Source organism: Cephus cinctus, unplaced genomic scaffold (assembly GCF_000341935.2).
Source record: "Cephus cinctus unplaced genomic scaffold, Ccin1 Ccin1_scaffold0867, whole genome shotgun sequence".
Taxonomy (NCBI): domain Eukaryota; kingdom Metazoa; phylum Arthropoda; class Insecta; order Hymenoptera; family Cephidae; genus Cephus; species Cephus cinctus.
In genome coordinates, this window is record NW_014333451.1 from 312,531 (window position 1) to 332,197 (window position 19,667).

Consider the following 19,667-nt stretch of genomic DNA (forward strand, 5'->3'; position numbering starts at 1 on the left):
GCGACGACGCGCGGTCGCAGGCGACATCGGAAACTCCACAGCGACAACATCCCGTCGTTACGTTCGTATACAATATATATTCACACGACATTAGTACATCCCCCTCTAACGTTAGGGAAACCCAAAAAAAATTACCTACAGTAAATACGTGTATTCAGATACGACGCTCTTACGTAAGAGGCCCAGCCTATAGGAAACAAAGTTCCTACGTGCAACCCGCAGAACTCGACTGACACGAAAGATCCTCTTACGTTTCCCACAGTGAAAAAAGAAAACGACAAACCAACAGAATCCCATCCACGTCAATATTGGTCTAGGTTTACCTACTCCGTTACAATGGCCAAGGTCCCTGTTTATCTTTATGCATTCCAGAAGTCAGCTCAGTTATATCCTCCACGAGTCAATGAGTTGGAATGTTCGCCGACCAGTCCATAGAGAGCAATGCCATAGCATTGAATGTCAAGAAGCGTAATAACGTGTAGCACCTACACCATGGAAGATGTACCACGGTACATATGAGTACCAAGAGCCATGGTCCCACTACAGGCAAAGTGAAAAGAAAAAAAAAAACAGCTGCTGTAATCAGAAACTGAAATAGGAGTAATCGCCTTGGTCCAGGATCAATATCATTGTCACGGATCGATAGTCGGTTAATTATAATTTTATGAAAAGCTAAATTTTTTTAAAGGCATACCACGATTCCAGGATATCCGAAAAAGTAGGTCGTATAATGGTGGCTGGGTGTTCTAAAAATAGCCTCGAAAGATATGGGTAAAGTTTCCTTTATTAGGTGGGCATATCTATTTACAAGTGGCCGTAGACTGCTCGTGATGAATCGTAAAGTTGGGTAACGGGCTTAAACATAGCCAGAGAGAGATTCCGCTTTAACGTAGTGTCACGAAGTCGTTAACTTTTATACTTGAAAACCGGACCCGACACCCTTCCTTCACCCTGTGACCCACGGGCTGCAGCTCCGAGTACAGTCGTTAACACTTTTGTGGGCACTACCATGGTTCTAAGGCACCAACTGGGTATACGGCGTATAGGTAATACGTATACTAGGGTAACGCGTCGTGCCGACCATTGGTTATACGCGGAGAAACTGGCAGAGGCGGATTACAGATTGCGAGGAACCATTGAGTTGCCAAGGTACGAGATAGAATTTGCATGAACCGGAGAGAAGGCAGCCACAGTCCGAGGATAATGACCCGCGCGAGCGTTAATGACACCGAGTCCCAATGGCGATGCGAATATTTCGCCTGACGGCTCTTACGTAATTACGGGAATGGCGTTGATGGATGCTAATGCGATCCGCGGCACAGCGAGGAATAAATATATAAAAGAAAAAGTGAGAGAAACATTCTGTACGAGGAATCGAAAAGTATTTACGAAACGGTCAACGGGAACCTTGAGGCGTGTCATTAGAAGTAGCCGAAGGCTACGATAAGGGTGTCCCGAAATTTCCCAATTCAAATTCTCATTCCGAACGTATTTCAAGAACACGGATTTTTCATCCGCTTACATAACTCCGATAACGCCTTATCGTCGCGGGTATCGATAAATCGTTCGATAGACACGTATATGGGAAAGTGACGTCAGGACCGTCATTTGACCCTACGAACCTCCTTCGGAAAGATACAGAACGGTCACGGGACAATGCACGTGTCCCATATCTATCCGCGTGCAGCGTGCACGAGAATGAAAGGCAGGAGTCACAACATCCAATGCATCATTGCTAATGGAGTCGATAACAAGAACGGCACCTTCCTCGTGATCTTCCGAGCCGTGGAAACGTGAATCTAAGTGACTCGAATTAGACGCGGGCTACTCCAGTCACGTCGGTAGTCACGCTCGATATACACCAGCAGGCTCGGGGCTTTCGAAGAAAGAATTCCGGCTCCCACGGTCAAGTTCGCATCGTCTCGAGAAGCTCGTTACGTTCAAGCAGCGGATCTTCGAGGTATAAGGATTACGAGGTCGATAAGGCCACCCAGTTTCTAGTGCTGGGCGCGTACCTCAGGGCTCCGTCCCTTGCGCTTCCAGTTCGTGTCGTCAAGGCCTCAGAAGCTCCGGCAAACTAGATTCGTTGTTGCTGCCGGCCGAGCGTTGGATGGCTTCTGGCGAGAGGGGAAGGAGGCGCGGATGCCTTACTAGTGACACGCGTGGAAAGGCACATATGGTTTATTGACTAGTGCTCCTACACGGACAGTCCGTGGTTGGCACCCTTGTCTGACAACGAGGTCACTGCCAGCTGCATGGATATGACAGTCGGAACAAAAGGGTAGCTCGAAACAAAGAGCCGTAGAGAACCTTTAGACAGGTTATCTCTTTATTTTTATATTTTCTTCTTAAAAACAAACAAGATTTTAATCTGAAATCTCATGAGACAAGATACGATCCAAGTGTTCCGCCGTCTTCCTAATTTGACTGTATCTATGAGAACCGGTATAAGGACAACCTCCAAGAGGCCAGGAACGTCAACGGGGACACAAGGATCGTCAGGGTCATCCAGTCATTCAGTCAGTCACGCAACGAGCCAGAAGATAGACTCCGCGTTTATCATAGCGAAGGCAAGCAAGATCGCGATCCTACGATCTGACCAGAGGATCCAAAAAGAGATGAATAAAAGTAGTGGGGGGAAAAAGGCATCGAACGAGTCGTCTGTCGGTCCAATGGAATAAAGAGAGGACGATCAGAGCCAAGAGAGGTTAGGGATTCCAACCGGAAACTGCAAAAAGCACAGACTGGTCTCTGGCTATTTTCTTGATTTTCTCCACCGTCCTCACTATGCCCCGATGAACCCGACCCTTCGCTCGATCGAGAAGACGCTGTCGCTTTCGTCGGACTCCCGCGCCGCAACGTCCGGCTGCTGCCCGGTAACGCTCTTTATACCTCCTATGCCCACTTTCTGCCAAATCCTAATCAACCCAATAGCCAGCAAGATACTCGATACCGGGTATCCACCTCCACGTGGCCGTAGCCATCCCGTGTGACGGACCGGCGATCACTGACACCTCCCGGACACGCCAATGACAGCGCACGTCGATCCCAAAGGAAGTTGGACAGCTGATTTACACTCGCTGATGGATTTACAAGGGCGTCCCGGCGTCGACGGGGTCTCAGGACGCATCAGCGGCGCTATATTGTCCCGCGTACACAATAATGCCGATGACAACTTTGAGAACTTGGCAATAGCACAGTCACCGTCATTCCACGCCTTTCTGTCCTGGGATATCGGACGAGATCAGAATTGACCCAGGCGCTCGTTAGAAACGCGGACGGGCTCCATCCGGAGCCCCGCTGCTGCCAGCAGAGCCTAACCAACGGTTTTCGATGATGCCCCGGGGGCCCGATAGCGTAACCCAGACCGGTGTGAGCGGGGGCCTGAATCTTGCTCTCGTGCGAGCCACGTGGCGCGTAGGTGTCTGACGCGAGTCAATGATTACACGCAAGACGGTTTCTAGCCTCGTACGTATACACAGACTATATATATATATACACACCTTACAATCCCGAAGAGAACCATCCACACAAGTACATAAGTGCTCCTGGTAACCACTTGGAGTTGCACTTTCTAGTTGCGTCACTTACGTGTGCCCCAGGGCTCTCGGATATTCTACCGAATGGGAATACACTCTGGGATTGCGAGGACTCTGCCTTAAATAAATTACGAACCTGATTTACATGCCTCGCCAATCTGTAATATACATGCAATTTACTATAAACGCCCCGTAGCGTTATCATGCCCGCGACGTTCAGCCGCAGCACGGGGACTGTGTCATTGGTATTGTCAGTAATCAAGAATTAGCATACCAAATGTCAATTCCGATAGCTAAAGTAGAGCCGAGTAGGGCGTATATGGCAGAGAAAGTAAGGACTATTATAATCACGGCAGTTAGTGCCGGAGCATACCGGGAGATACGATAGTGCTAAATGGTTTCGTGTGCTAACTACGTATACGGGGGATTTAATTTCCTCGTTTGATCAATAGGCGAACGCCTTCTACGTGCACGGGACAATGCGAGAGACTTCGCGCAGCCAGCCGAGTCTTGGCGTTACGTCTATATTCTGTGTCTATCTCCGTGGCCTGGTGCACGACAGCCAGACTAACCGGTGTCATTGTTTTTCATTGATATTCAAATGAGCGCAAACAATTAAACACAAGAGTCACCCACCGCGTGTTCCAGAGTATCGCGAACGATCTTTACATTTTTTTTACATCCCCTCCCTGCCCGACCCCACCTCAGCGGCCACCCCCCGTGTCAAATCGATTCTTCGCAGATGTAAATTGGGTCCGTTCGGTACGGCCGGACAATGGTGCGGGGTACGTGTATCGACGGGCCATTAAAATAGCACCAACGTTCGACAGAGCGAATTAATAAAACTGCCAATGAAATCTTCAGGCGTTCACGGTAATATCCCGATATTATATTCCCATTTGTCATAGCGAGAAAACGAAAGAGAAAAAATAACGCGCTAAGGAATGCGGTTATCTCGCAACGCCTCGTATCGGGGCGCATGCCGTCTAATACGGCCGAAGCGTGTTTCCACGTTTTATCGACCAAAAATGTATCTACATAACACGACGGGACAGCTGGGATCGTTTGACACGTCCAATCGGAACAGTCGAGATTTCATGAATTTTTTTTTTTCTCATTCGATCAAAAGTCCTACGGGCACTCTGTTTCGTCGTATGACGTAGTGTGAGAAAGAAAAATCAAAAATTATCTATATCCAGGAAATTGGCGATTTTTTTCTTTTACCACATAAATCTTTACTATAATAGCTGTATATATACGTATACAGGTACAATATACATTCACGCCGTTCAAATTACAAAGAACAGTATTCAAAGTCCCATCCGACCCCGAAATGCCCGGATAATCTTGGCACGAGACCAGCGGCACGTAAATGACGATGAGAAGGGAATCGAAAGGATCGTTAGAAGATCCGATGGTATCTCCCGAAGAAAACGTCCTTTCTAGCCGACCGTTAGAATTATACGTCCGAGGTTCCTCGGACGACACCAAGCCCTATCCATAACATTACGCTTGACTGCCCGACGAGTCCCGTGGTCTGGTGATTCCCATATAAAGGAAACAAAAATTTCTCCACGTCAGATCCCACGTATCCATTAAAGTAACTCGGCCAAAAGTCCACTAATTCGGACGATTGAACATTTCTAACTAGTATAACAATGCTCTTTGCATCGTATCGATACTTGACGAAATAACCACGTAGAATCGACCGTACGCGTGAATTAGGATACGAATGGAGCAACAGGAACGAAAGGCAAAGGATCCAGGAGTAACGTGCAGATACGACGCCCGGCGTCCGAGGGGAGAGAAGCAGGAAGCGTTCGATGGATTATCCATTACACGGGGTCGAGTACGGTCCATTACATTGAACGCTGGTTAGAATAGCCATTTTCACGCTCGACTTGCCTCGAAGGAAGCAAACAGGGCACTGGAGTGTCTCTCGCGACACTCCGGAACGGGGTGCGGTTCCACCTGCTACTCAACGCGACAACAGACTGTATTACGGGTCCGTTATCTTCTTCGGAGAGGATCCCCATCTACGGAGCTTACATAATGAGTCAATGAGTAAAGGAGTAAATGAGTTACACACAGGGAGAAGAAAGAGGGAGGACAGGAGCGCAAGTGCCGTCACTCTTGGAGTATGTAGAATCTTAACCGTGGGAAAGGTATTAAGACGGGGAGTCTTTTAGAGCTACGGTATATTATATATATGTGTACACAAGAAAATAAGAGAACGAATAAAAATCTATGAAAAGTCACTCTCCTCGCAGAGGCTATATATGCGCTATCTTATCGCGTCGTTAAGACCGATAGCTGGAAATGCAAATAGCGGAACTTTCTCACCTCCGATGAAATCCATAGGTGTTACACGTTTATATATATATATATATATATAAATCACGGGAGGGAATAATTGGATGCTGCGTGATACGTAATTAAAAATATTTCGTATGCGACCGATAAGAAGTGATAAAGATATTTTTTACTGAATATTAAAAAAAAATTGGTACACCAGATATATAATAAATATAGAGTGTGTCTGATGTATAAGGTACTGTGTGTCAGCAGTCCCCTTGATAAGTCTCCGAGTCTCGGGTTTACTCGTGAATTACGTATTGACGAGCCTTCGGAGAAAGATATATATCGGGCGTAGAGCAGTAACGGCGCATGAAATATAAATTAGAACCGGTGCAACCGCGCTTGAATCGCTAGTTCAGATAAATGGATCGGTATCGAGCTCACCGATCGTCGATTGGGCCTTATCTATTTATCTGCGCCACGCGATAGCCTATTGCCAGGTAATCGCGAGTCCAGTCAGCCAAGTCAACCCATTGCAGACGCATCGAGCCAACCAGGCAAGGTTGGCTCGGCTGGCCTCTCGCCGCGGACGACACGGGTCCCGTGTAAAGGGCAACAGCGAGCTATAATAACGCTCTCAGACGTTTACCCGAGGCCGATTATTATTTCTCGATACGCGCGCCAGCTAGGAGAACTTTTCGACTTCCCGTGATTCCATCCTTCCGTAAGTCGACAGGAGTCCGTCCTATACCAGCGGGGACCCGGTCCACGACGCCGTGGCAGAAGCGAAAATTATTTCGTTGAATTTGAAAATTGTCTTTCTACGATCAAGAACGAAATAAATCAGGTCGGAGGTGAGGATATCCGTTTGGTAAGATGGAACGAGAGAGCCGTCGTACCACTGATCCCGGAAGATCATAGGATTACATCGTCGAGTCATTGGGTGTTGGTACTATCGCGATAAAAATCAAATCCGACACCCTTTAGCTTTCCGTGTTGTGAAAATCTCCGATATTGACCAACTGTGCCAGTGAGTTACGGAGCGTCGATCTTCGCTTCTCCACTTTACCGATAACTACCGGTGCTCTATTCCACTTTGCGGTCTGTCCAGCGAGATCGGACCGAAAGTCGTCTGCTGGCTTCACCAGGGCGGATTTCGATCATCATCATTCTGATGGGAGAATCTGTTCAGCCGACTGTACACGAGGTACCGCACGCTTTCCAGATGATCGCTCTACGGTTAGATCATCTATGAAGATTCTAGCCTGGTAGCTTCCGGTTCGCGGGACCTTCGTATCGTCTGTACCAAAGGCGACCCATGGCCTTTCCAGTGCACTCCTACTGTTTATACGCGACGGACCGTACAGTGGCTAAAGATGATTTGGGAACGAGTGGCTTCGGACCAGAATTAATCAGAGGTGAGAGACCACGTGGCGATATAATCCATAGTCTATGCAGCCCGTCTCGGTTGCTCGTTTGCCTGGTTCAAAAGCGCACGCAAGAGGGAGTAGCGTAATATGGTGTCGCGAGGTTACCATCCTGGAAACAATGCCGGGGTTCCGCGAACGTTTCTTTAGCAGCGTGAAAACGAGCGACTACTGTCGGGCTTTCGTACTGTTGCCGGGGCCTGTGGGAGCTGCGGGACGCGCAGGAGCAAGGGAGACTTGAACTTTGTGCTTCAGGTTGAGAACCTTCTTCTGGAAGTACCTTCGTGGAGCGAGTCAGCCATAAAGGAACGAAGGACACTCGAGTCACATTGGGCTTTCACTGGCTGGCTGGCTGGCTGGCTGGCTGGCTGGCTGGCTGGCTGACTTCGGCCCTTCCAGATGGGTCATGACCTCTGAGAATAGTGCAATCGATGCAGCGCCGGTTCGTTCGACGGTAATGGCCTTTTAATAAGCGTTACCTATGGGGTACCTCTCCTTGGGTCCTCTTTTGGGCCCCTTCGCCTCCTATGCCCACGCCTACGTGAATAATACTCGTGTAACGAGAGTTCTTTTTTTTTCTTCTCTTTTCTCCTGCCATCTTGGGACTGTGATGTATCTGGCTGGATATCGTGTATATGTCTGATTGGACTTCTGGTAGCATGTTGCTGACGTGTCTAGCCACTTGTACCACGTATTCCGTGTATTACGATACGGGGAATCGTATGCAAGGGAATATGCACTTGTCAGCTCGATCGTGGATCGGAATTATGAACAGTCTTTTAGGACTGGCGGATGTGTATTGATACCGAAGAAATCAAATACGAGAATGACGCATGGGCCTTTATGTAAAATTGTTTCTGGACTTACAGGCTGATACTTTCTAAAAACAGACAATCGTTCCGAGTTACAATATCGTTACTCTCTAGCTCTATGCTTCCTCTAAACGGTCCTGTCGCATATAAAATGCCCGAAGAGATGCAGATTACCGTTTCCAATGGGATACTCAAAGCCATTGAATATGGTATTGGGACCTGCAGGAGTCCAGGTAAGAATATCACCTGAAAGTTATTCGAAAATGTTGAAATTTTTCTCTAAAAGAAAAAAACAGGAAATTCTGTTTTAACATGAAGACGCGACAATCCACTCAATTATATAGACTGTTTAACATACTACCGCAAGCTATTCACAATTCAGACCCTCAAGAGGCAACGAAAGCATACAAGAGATAGGAGGATCTTCACTTGACAGAGATCCTACCAGAGGATCCAGCGTCCTTAAAACTCTCGAAAAATGAAACAAGCCTGATAATCTTCTCGAGTGGAAAATTCAGGTACGCCGAAAATAAAAAAAGGACCCGGCAGACGTCGTCCCCCTTGAAACCGCTCGTTTATCTCATGACAGAAAGCAGGACAATGAAATATCATCAGGGACCCTAACGCACAATCGGTTTAAAAAAATCGTTACTCTTTCATCTATATTTCCAATTAGACGGAGTTAAAAAAAAAAAAGAAGAGGAAAATTAATACTCCGCCGGCGTGGCTAGATGGGTAGCAATCTCTTGTAGAAGTCTGAGATGTTGAGATCGCGTAGATATATATACATAAGAGCCTGGCTGAGCGGCTTTTTAGTAGAAAGTAAGAGAGGAGGCCGCTCAAGACAATGAACGCTGCCGGAAAATGCAATTAACGGGAGAGGTGAGAAAATACCTTAGGAACGCTTCTGAAGGAGTAGGTACTATTAACGGTAAGGTAACGCAAGGTAAGGTAGAGAGTGCCGTGTCTAGAATGCCTGTGTTAACTGTGTATACCGAGGCGACTGGTGATTCTGTCCATTTAAGACCCAAGCGTTAAAGTTCATAGGACAAATCGAGAGTGCGAAGTAAACGAAGGAAAAAGAAAAAGAAAAAAAAAATAATAATTTACAAATGAAAGAAAAATAAATCTGGTGGTCCAAACCATGACGAATCGTTCATTCGGGAGAAATTTCGCGGTCGCTCGATATCGCTTTATCAAGTGTGGGGGCTTTCTCATCGAGAAATCTTAGCTTGAATTAGCCGCCGTTTCGAACCGCACGAGCATCCACATACACACATGTCCGGGAAAGTTTTTCGAATTTCGGCAAACGGGATTCTTCTTAAAAATTCACAGACCCGTTTCGCGACAGAAAGAGAACTTGTCCCGTTATATAAAACCTCTATTTACTCAACAGCGCTTCAGATAACCCAAGAATGGATCAAAAGTCAGGCTGCATATATGTCACGGTGTCTTTGATGTCTTGTTTTAAATTATAAAGACAAAAAAATGAAGTCTAAGATCAGTGCAGCGTGATTCCGCGATACGGAGATATCTCGGACTAACTCAGTGGCATGCGAGTGTAACATTTGCTCGAAGGAAGCGTCGTCTATTACAGAAATGGGGTTTCGCGTGGCGCAAAAGGATTCACGGGCGAAAAGCGTGGGAACGATGCCTGACTCGAATGAATCTCGTCACTCGATTATTAATAAGAATTGGATGACGATCATCGGACAAAAATATACCTGCGACACACCAGGCCCGTGTAAATATTTCGCACAAAAGCAGGTGTCCGTTAAGGAACAAACCTGTAAACTCGCAGGATCGCACCTGTTGATTCTTAGGACGTCTGGCTGTGCTCGGCCGTGCTGGCAGAGTCGAAGATATCCAGGATTGCTGTATAATCTCAGAGCCGGTCTATTTCAATGCACTAAACAACGGAGCACACACTGCACACACGACACTGTGTTCTGCCCGCGATTCACAGTGGCGCTCGTATCTCGTTCAGTTATCTTTTCACAGTTTCATCTTGAGAAACGTCAGTACACGATGCTCTAGCCGTTCGAAGCAGCACCATGATAATACGCGAAGCGTTCTGGGCAAGCGCCGATGCACGACTGTTGCCGATCTCGCCCGATGCCGGCGACGAGGCGGGTGGCCGAGACTCTCCGAGCAGTTACGAGCGTAGCCGACAACGGCCGAAGTCCAAAAGGAATGCACGCGGTAGAAACCGGGCGGGATCGGAATCGGGATCGGACTCCATGCTTGCCGGTTTGAAGGCAACCCAAGGCAAACGACCGCTCTACCAGCCAGTTGGTTCCTTTGCGAAGCCAGCGCCATGATTCCTATGCTCTATGTCTATATTCACCTTCGAGCTGTATATAAATAAAAATTACACAATCTCAATCTATGACAATGCGCGAAGAAGAGAAATAAAATTTTCTACCATTGAAAGCATAAGGGCCATTTTTCATCTTTATCGTACATACAAACGGTCCTAGGTCCACTCACCCAACGGAACCTTGGGTAGTAAAATAAATCAATGCAAAGAAGCCCTACGTGCTCTTGTTACAAATACATAGTGACCCAATCGACATGATTGCATTTCTGTTATCTGTTATTTATACAGTGTGTAGTAATACAGCCGTACGAAGAAAATCACATAGGATTATTTGGACTGCAATTTGATTTATCCACAAGTTACATCGGAGCGATAGACGTTCGAGAGTGGTATTGAATAGAGAGAGACACCATTATTGGCTATCTACTTGTCCAAATCTTAATCTCGGATTAAATTCATGTTCGAAACTCGCTCGGACGGTGATTGGCTTTCGCCGAAAATGGCCAGGCCACGCGTCGTTCCTACGCATCTCCTCGCCCGATAACTTTGACAAAGACGAATCGATTAGCAGCCAGCATAAACATATTCACGACGCTCTTATACCTCAGACTCTTCATGCCGTACAGTTTCCCAGGAAATGTTTGACTCGGTCGCGAATCGTGCAGCAGCAACTTCTTCATCCTCCCTCTGTACGTCTTATTCCATCTTGAAGCACTTCTTGTTCTCGATCTTCGCGAGAGAAGAAAAAGAGAAAAAAAAACGAAGAGTTGCGTTATAACTTACATCGCGCTGACCAACGTCTTGCGAACCATCTGCCGGCCGTTGCCAAGGACGTCGAGTTTGTCAGTGCTGCTGACCGGAGGTCGATTCAATTATAGTTCACAATTAAAGCCATACCCCAATGTTCGATAAGGTTGTTGGTACTACGTGTTGTCGAGTGACATAAATCATTATAAATAATACCAACGAAAAAAAAAAAAAAAAAAGTCCGAGGACAATAAATCTCCAAGTGACAATTAAGCAATCGTAGTAGAGAACTATTTGGTAATCGTAGTATTATATCCAACAGGGAAATGTCTTGCAACCTCTAACGCAATGACAACTTCACGCGGTGCATATGCAGCCTAGTGCAGTCTGTCCTAATTAACCCAGGAAGGTATTTCCTCGTCGATGATTGCATAATTTTTTCTTTCAACCTGACAAAATCATTCGTCAACTTCGACACTTGTCCCTTTGTTTTCGTGGACGGCGCACGTTTCCATATGCTAAGTTCACTTTGGTAACGCGTCTGGGTCCACGTGCTGTCTTGTTGACACGCTCGATCATTGCCTCGGCAACCAAGCAACTTTTGTACGTCCGCGTAACGGCGAGTCGATCCACTGAAAAATGCTACAGGGAACTGTTCCTGCCCGATCTGTTACGATAAGCATCAACCGACATAACCAAATACGGCGAAACGATTTTGGGATGGTTAAATTTTCGATCCACATACCGAGCCAGGATTCGTACCTACCGAAGACGCAACAATTGCTGTAATTGAGCGCGTAATAGAAACGCGTTATGCGGCATTTCCAGGGAGAGCATACCGGTCGACCTTGAGAGCAAAGCCAATACCTTAACGCGCGATTTCCCTTTTACGGAAACACTCTGCTTTCGCGAGTTGTTAACACTTTCAAAATTCTCACGTTTACTCTCTCTCTCTCTCTCTCTCTCTCTCTCTACGACAGGATAAAGGGTCGCGTTCCTTTTCTCCCCACTGCACTATATCTTGGTGACATCCCACGTCATCCTCGTTGTGCGAGGTAGTCCGAAAAAAAAATTTGGGAATAAAAATTTAAAAAAATAATCCAAGGATTTTGAAAATGTAAAGGGAAGATCCGAGAAAAGCAATTCCTTTGTTCGCTCCTTAATTTAGATTCTTCGACAGGAAAGCCAAAGAAGGTAGTCTAATGCGAGCAGAGCGGCACGGAGCACGCGCGCCTGCATTTTTATTACGGAGGGTTGCGATGCATCTGCGGTCTTCTTCACGGTGCACGAATCACGAATTAAATTGAAGGGCAGACACGATGGAAGAAGAACCAGCCGCTCGACGGTAGATGCATCGCTATACGGATGCACGACCGCACGAATTTTCCTCTACGGAGGGAGTCACGATCGACAGCACCTACCAACCTACCTAGATACCCAGCATTTTCTCTCGTCCAGTTATTCCTCGGACCGATCGATCGACCCGATCGGAATTATGCGACCCGATCGAGGACACGAGTCCGTCGGTAAGAGACGGAGAGTCAGGACTTATTTAGCCGATTAAGCAGGGCAAAGTATCGTGAGATCCTAGGATTCGTCGTACTCGGTTCGATCCGGACAGGGCAGGGCCCCGTGAGAGCAGCACAGGATCCATCCGATTGGATACCGACAATTTTTTTATGGTAAACAGATGAAAGTCCACTCCGGTTTAAGCCGCCGTTGCAACTAGCTATGCTAAGCAAATGTAAATGCTCTGGATTTGCATAATTTGCCACGAGGTTTCTCCGCTTTGCATCTTTTTAAAAGCAAGCTCAGCTGACGGTTTCAGGGGGTAGCTTGTGACATCGATTGGCCACATGGCTAATTACCGAGGGTCATAACGTCTGTAAGTTACAAAGGGAAACAAGGACTGCCCAAACGTCTTCGGCTGGACGAGTGAAAAATTCCGAAAGTGTCTCGCGTGAAGTATTTTTTTCCCGAAAAATCAACTTGCTTTCTAAGAAGGCTCTAGGGGACCTGACCAGAGTCCAGGTATACGGGTCCCGTAGGGGATGTTCTTTTCCACCCGAAAGACAAACGGTCGGAATATATTTGAAGCATTTGTCCCAGGTGCAGGTAGGTAACGTCACCACTTGCCAACCCAATGGACAGTCCCGAAGGCCGCCGGTGAACAAACAGGACGTGGAAGGACCGGATATTTGCAGACCGAAAGACGGACGAGGACGACCAGGATCTTGATGACGTGGAAATTAGCTGCCACGTGGTTTCCCGAAAAGTAACCCCCCGCTTTACATAATATTCGGGTAGGCCTTACCAGCAGGCTACTATATACATATATATTTAACAGCCAGGAATGACCCACCGGACTTAATAGATACGTCATCTCCTCCATGGAGGAGGCTCAGGGGCCATCTATCTTAACCTAACCCCACGTCGAGGCACGAATCAATTCAGCCCAGATAAATCACCGAAACAGATTAATGGCCCCCGGCTAATTGCTACGAATTATCGTTCCAGCCTCCATCCAAATTCTTCCTGCCTCCTCTTCCTGTACCATGAATCCTCGCCAATTTTATCCTCCTCCACCCTTGGATCGATTTAATTGATTCAGCCAACAGGTAAATCCCCACGTGATGCGACATACACCAATGATAAAATATTATCATGGAACACGTGGGTGGACTCGTTTAACGTCATTCTCAATGAAACTACCCACACGTCAATCTACCGTGGACGGACGTACATGCGTATGCGACCTAAGTAACGTCTCGCTAATCCAATGCCGCAATTCCACTAACCCGTCTCGCTAATAATAGACATTACCAAACAGTCATTCATCCGCGAGTTACAAATCGCAAATGGCGATCTCAACAAGGTGCCAAGAAATTCTGTGAACCACCCTAAGGATCCTTCTCGCATAGCCTAAGGCAGTATCTCCGGTCACTACTACATATATCGAACGTACTTAATAGATATATATATATATATATATATATATACAAGTAGTTATTATCAAATTGCAAAATTTTTACGAAAAATTAATGAATCATTTTAATTAGTTGAAAACAATTTTTAATTAACATCCTTTATTTGCATTCAAAAGCAGACGGGTGACACGTCCGAGTTCACGAGAGTTCCAAGGTCACGGGTATTATTTCATATTGCAAGGACGCTTAGTCACACGTTACGTCGCTCATCATTAAGGAAGGTTAATGAATTTAAGAGTGAAATTAACGCTCGGTCGCTGCGCCACTCTCTGCAACCCGGAGAACAGGTTTGAGCAATTGGCGAAAATAAAATGTATGCCACTACGAAGACCTTATATAGTTTTGCACTGGGTACTGTACACGTACTTAGATTCTGCATAGTTAAAAGTCGTCATTGGTATCTCTTCCTTATATGATTTCTCTTTGTGTCTCAAAGGTACACAGGGTACGGTTTACGAACGTAGGTGGGAGTGACGTCACTTTGGGTTTCGGAAAAACAAATTTTACCGTTAGATACCAGAAGACTGGACCTTTCGTAACCTTTATGATTTACGCGTTACGTTACGTTCAAGGCGTTCACGTTTCTGTGTGAAGAAACGACGCGGTTCAATTTGAAATCTTCGTTCTGCATGGCTACGTTCAGATTTAAAAAATATATATATATACAGTGGTTGCAAAGAATAATCGCTTAATATTTACGTGACGAGAAATTACCGCCGGTGGGTTCAACGGATTCATTGGGATAAGCGAGTAGCCTTGAATTTTCGAATTCTTTAGAATACACGAGAAATCCTTTATTTATCTCTCGCGTATTTCTTCTTTATTATTTAACGCGTACCTATATTGTAATTAATAACGAGTTTCTAATGTGTTATTTGTGACCGGCGAAAAATTGAAGCGGCCTTGCGCGCACCCAGTAAATTATCTATTAATACACGGCGATAATCGTGCAGGGTTTGCTCGCGAAGAGCTCATGGTATTTGATCAATTTTGATCGAATCCATCTATACGGTGTACCAAAGATTCAATGGAACATGTAGGAACTCAGTAGCTCGTAAGTCGTACGGTAGCAATTTTCAGTGCGAATGATTTATTGAAAATTTTTTCAACGTTCCGCAGCACCTAGTAATTTTCAATCGTATCCCCCGTATAGGATGTCCTAGTGAGAAATCGAGGGACGTTGAATCTCGTTCCACGGGTGTAATTATGAACACCCGGTACGTGCTCACTGTAGAGATATTAGTCTCTGCTGACTTGGTACAATCGCTGCTTCCCCGAACAAAAAATCGACTTTTTACCAGCGCGTACGTATGAGACGGAGAACGTACTGTGTACGCGGGACGCATTCCAAGCAAAAATTGACTGAAATGTTTACATGATTAAATATCCGGTCATCGACATTACGTATTCTCGATAAAAAAAATATATACCGCTTAGAACCGAGTGATCCGCTCGGTGAAGCCAGCGTTAGGGTGATGAGTAATGGATTATCGATCGAAGGAACAAAGTCATTGCCCAAAGTCTCTACAGTCCGTAAAGCCTCGTCCACATGGGTAATTTTCAATCTATCAACCGTATACGACTGCCTGGGCTCTGCCCGAGCGACATTAAGTCGTCACCCATGTGGCGATAGGGACTTATCGACCACGTGTCCGATATAACCCGGTGGGTCGTTTGTGGGCGCCTTTATGATTTCTCGGGGACTTTTAACGATTCGCATAAATTCATACGGCTTGCGCAAGCGATCGTTAGATACGAACGCGCGAAAATCATTAGGGCATTGCCCTGTCGACTTGCTCTCTTTGAGCAGCTAGATGAATATCCGGGATGATATTCGACGGCATACAGCGTATACACAGTATGAAATAGACGTAATACAATAGCCGTATTTGAATGCTTCGAATAGTTCGGTACTATTGGAATACGAGAGTAAGCCTCAAAGGTATCGTTCGATTAATATCCTTTATTCGTAGAGATAAACTAAACTCTAAGTAGAAACCGTGGTTCATCCACGTGTAACGTTGATCAGGAGCGTCCTGGTTTGCTGGCTAGTTTATATTCAAGTACCGGTGTCGTCACTGACTTTTCACTTCTATCTTTATGGCGCACAGTCCTCTGCAGATGACGAATATTATTTTTAATAGCTTCGATATCGTCCTTTAATCCTTCCAGGATCTTCAGGGTGCGTTCCATCTCCAGTAACACGGGTCTAATCGACATCAAGATCAATAAGCCAGAGGTCCTTGAAACGAGCGTTATATATCTTACTGAGCAACCAAGAGTCCTGCCTCGTGTCTCTTTTCGTTGTATTGGCTTCTCACTCTGGCCAACAGGGAATGAATGTTGTTCACTTTCTTACGTGCGGCATTGGTCTTCACGTTGATTCTGATCATTTCAATGTTCATCTTCTTCACGTCCATATCGAAGCCCCATGCCTTCTCCTTGTACTGAGATAAGATATAGGCAAATCGTTCTATACTGGAGAAATAAATTTTTTTATTAAATTATTTTGATTTTTTTTAGGAATACACGTACCTGTTACGAAGCTTCTCCATTTCGTGATCACGTTCGTCAAGCTTATCCCTGTAGGCTATCTGCTGCAGGCAAAGCTCTTCGTACTCTATGCTGCTCTTACCCGGACCCAGATTCTCGACCTTGTCTATCCGTGATTTGATCCTTTCGTACCGATGCTGTTTGACGATGTAATTCAATCGTACCGTGCAGAGCAGCTCACGGTAGTTCAGCTGACGATAAATTAAATTCTGCACGGTCTTCTCAGGGAGCTGCCGTCCTGTCCTGGTGAAGACTGAGCCGGATGCTGTGGACCGTTCCTGGTTTATCAGCCCCAGGAAGACCTCGTAGTCCTTCAGAAGGTACTCCTTGTACTTGTCATTGTAATACGACATCTCATTGACCAGCTCGTTCTTCTTCTCGAGGACCAGGTCCAGCTGACGCTTGTAGTCCTCAAGTACTTCCTTATAATATTGCTCCAGAACTTCCTCGTTCTCGTCTTTATGTAAAGTCGCCATACGTGCGGTTACCTAAGAGGAAGATATTCGATTCGATCACTTTTCAATCGGCAACGCGCAGAATTAGAACACATAACCTTCCCCGAGTTCCTCAACACCCAGTATTCCAATAGTCTGTTTCTTCTTCGAAGCTCGGCTTGCTCCGGCACCAGTTCCTTGAACTTGTCGATCATTGCGCGTCGATCACGAAAGACCTAGAAGAGACGGGGAGGCGCAAGGATCATTAAAAATAGGCTCTTTTCCTGTATTAATAAGTCTGATATTTATCGATACCTCTGGAGAGATTTCATTCACAATGAAAAATGATTCCGTGTCAATGATCTTACTCGTCCCTGACAACTGTGTTGTTACGTGTTCTTCTTCATCTTCTTCTTCTTCATCCTCGACAGATTCTTCCTCTTCCTCTTCCTCGTACGGTGTAACCTCTTCATCATCCATTTCAATATTATCCAATTTGGTACCAACTGCTTCCATATTTTCACTCTCGTCTTCGTTCTCATCTTCTTTTTCATATTTCTCATTCTCTTCTTCTGCGATGGAAGGTATATTACTTTTTGCAAATTTCATCTCATTCTCATCTTCGCTTATAACGTCCATAACCAAACCCACGAGGGAAGGTTCGACGATGCCATGAAGGACACCAACACTGGACGAGACCTTAATGTCAATAAGCATATTATCCTCGGACGCAGCATCCATTGTATTTAGGAATGGTAGAAAATCCAAAGAAAAAAAAATTCAATAAAATAACACAAGGACACGAAGAAAAACGTTTTCATTCGAAAACATTGAAAATCGTACGAAACCATAATCGCAGTCGTCCATGAAAGATTGTTCGAGCATAACCCCAAAGAGAGTCTCCACGTAACGACAGATGTCCCGTATAAAGACTGAAAGACGATCGCAGGTATGATAAAGGAAAACGCCAAAAAAAATGGTAGGAGAATTATAAACGTAAGTCGAAGTAGAATAGAAGGCGCGTGCATCTAGCCAATACAGATCTCTTCTTGTTCGGCCCTAGGGCGATTAGATCGGATGAGCGACGGAGTGGGGTACCTGAGGTAGCGTGGGCCGCCACCGCTGCATTCCTGTAGGTTCAAGGATCTCTGGTACTGCATCGAGTACAGAGCCATCGGCGTGTGTCGCGCACACATTCAGTACCCCAGGCACCAGGCAACTAAGTAAAAGACATAGGTGTCCGTGGAGCACATGACTTTTCGTATCGAAGTGAAAAGCCCTTAATCCATTTTCATGAAGGCCATTAGAAAGACCAGGAGCACGACGAGAGATGTCTCGTGAGATAGGAAGGTCAACTTTTTCTCAAGATCAGCATTGTGACGTTCCAATTGAGGGCACGTCGTTCAGCTAGTACCCTCTGCCACTTGGCATTGAAAACACTGGCTGGTCCTGTTTTATAGCAATTCTATAAAGACCCCGTACCATGTCTCTGATCTAATAAACTGGATTAACTGGTAGACCCTTCCATCAGGTGAACTAATAGCATCGAAGATCCAAGGGAACGGGAGGGTCCAGGTAGAGCGGAGGCTGGGAGATTGTATACCGTGTATTGTGAGAGGTTGCATAAACTCGCCATGTTGGTATCGTCAAGGACGCAGGGCAAATCTAAGGTCAACGTCCCTACGGAGAATATCCCTTGTCCCTTGGTCCTTTATCCTGACTCTTTTATTTTCCTTTGTCCACCATTCTACCTCAGTGAGTTTTCTCTATAAGTTTCTTCTTCTTCTCCTCCTTAAGACCAGTCGGAGAATCTCATTTCGACCGGTGCTGGATGTCACTGCCATTAATCCCCCGATACGTCCACAGGGCTGCCGGACCTTCTGGGTCCTACGACCTTTACCTTTCACCGAGACTCTCGTTCCAGATTCCAGCCGGGCTTGGAGCACGTAGAACGATATCGGTACCGGGATCGACTGGGACCAAAAGTACCGGAGAAAAATCGGCCGGCTGATTGTGTGGAGGAGCACCAGGTTCTGAGAGTGGCATACAAAGTGTAAAAGGAGCCTCTCGAAGCCGAGGGTGTAAGAAGGAGGTTGACACCGAGGTCAAGAGGAACAAGAAGAAGATGGCTGACCCCGGCATCCAGGGCCCTGCGGGGTTATTCTATTTATATCCTGGGCTTAGCTATATTTAGCTCACTGGTCCCTACAGGAAAGTAAATGCAGGGCCGTAACCGAGGATGGGCCCCACTCGAAGGAGTCACCACTACGATTGTTATACGATGTCACTCGAGTAGCACACACGACCAAGGTACAATACAAATGCGCCCTGGTCAGAGATGCATCTCCTAACCATCGGAATATATTAACCCACCGTATCCTATACCTTACTTTCCATAAGCACGCAGCATCCATCGACAGAGTACTCACCCCACCCTGTATACCATACGGTAGTACATACATCTGTACATGGACCACACGAAATTCACTGCGTTAACCCGGTCGTAATTTTCCAAATGAAAAAAAAAAAAAAAAAAAAAAAAAATCTCGT

The 19,667-nt window shown here is 46.0% G+C and overlaps 2 protein-coding genes across 5 annotated transcripts in view; both read right to left on the reverse strand.

Annotated features, from left to right (window-relative positions):
• LOC107271029 (serine/arginine repetitive matrix protein 2) overlaps positions 1-19,667 on the reverse strand; it is an 89,739-nt gene that overhangs the window by 58,449 nt on the left and 11,623 nt on the right. Inside the window, exon 1 of one of the 4 annotated variants that reach the window (XM_015746596.2) lies at positions 9,886-10,187. The exons of 2 other annotated variants lie outside the window; for them this stretch is intronic. The gene's annotated coding sequence lies outside the window, so the exon portion shown is untranslated. Of the gene's footprint in view, positions 1-9,863; positions 10,188-19,667 lie in introns of those variants that run through there. One more of the 4 variants, XM_015746595.2, reaches the window with a different exon arrangement.
• Positions 16,098-18,118, reverse strand: LOC107271025 (coiled-coil domain-containing protein 96-like). The gene is made up of 5 exons (XM_025088272.1): positions 17,433-18,118; positions 17,237-17,353; positions 16,666-17,171; positions 16,399-16,608; positions 16,098-16,339 (listed from the first exon to the last, which is right to left on the reverse strand). Exons 1-5 carry the CDS (start codon positions 17,856-17,858, stop codon positions 16,156-16,158), a joined length of 1,443 nt encoding a protein of 480 aa, XP_024944040.1. The 5' UTR covers positions 17,859-18,118; the 3' UTR covers positions 16,098-16,155.

Bases quoted from the DNA above. Each gene is read 5' to 3' on its own strand.
- LOC107271025 (XM_025088272.1), bottom strand. From the start codon at position 17,858: ATGGATGCTGCGTCCGAGGATAATATGCTTATTGACATTAAGGTCTCG. The intron at 17,172-17,236 runs GTTATGTGTTCT...TCTTCCTCTTAG, and splicing joins TGTTGAGGAACTCGGGGAAG to GTAACCGCACGTATGGCGAC. The intron at 16,609-16,665 runs GTACGTGTATTC...TTATTTCTCCAG, and splicing joins ATGGAGAAGCTTCGTAACAG to TATAGAACGATTTGCCTATA.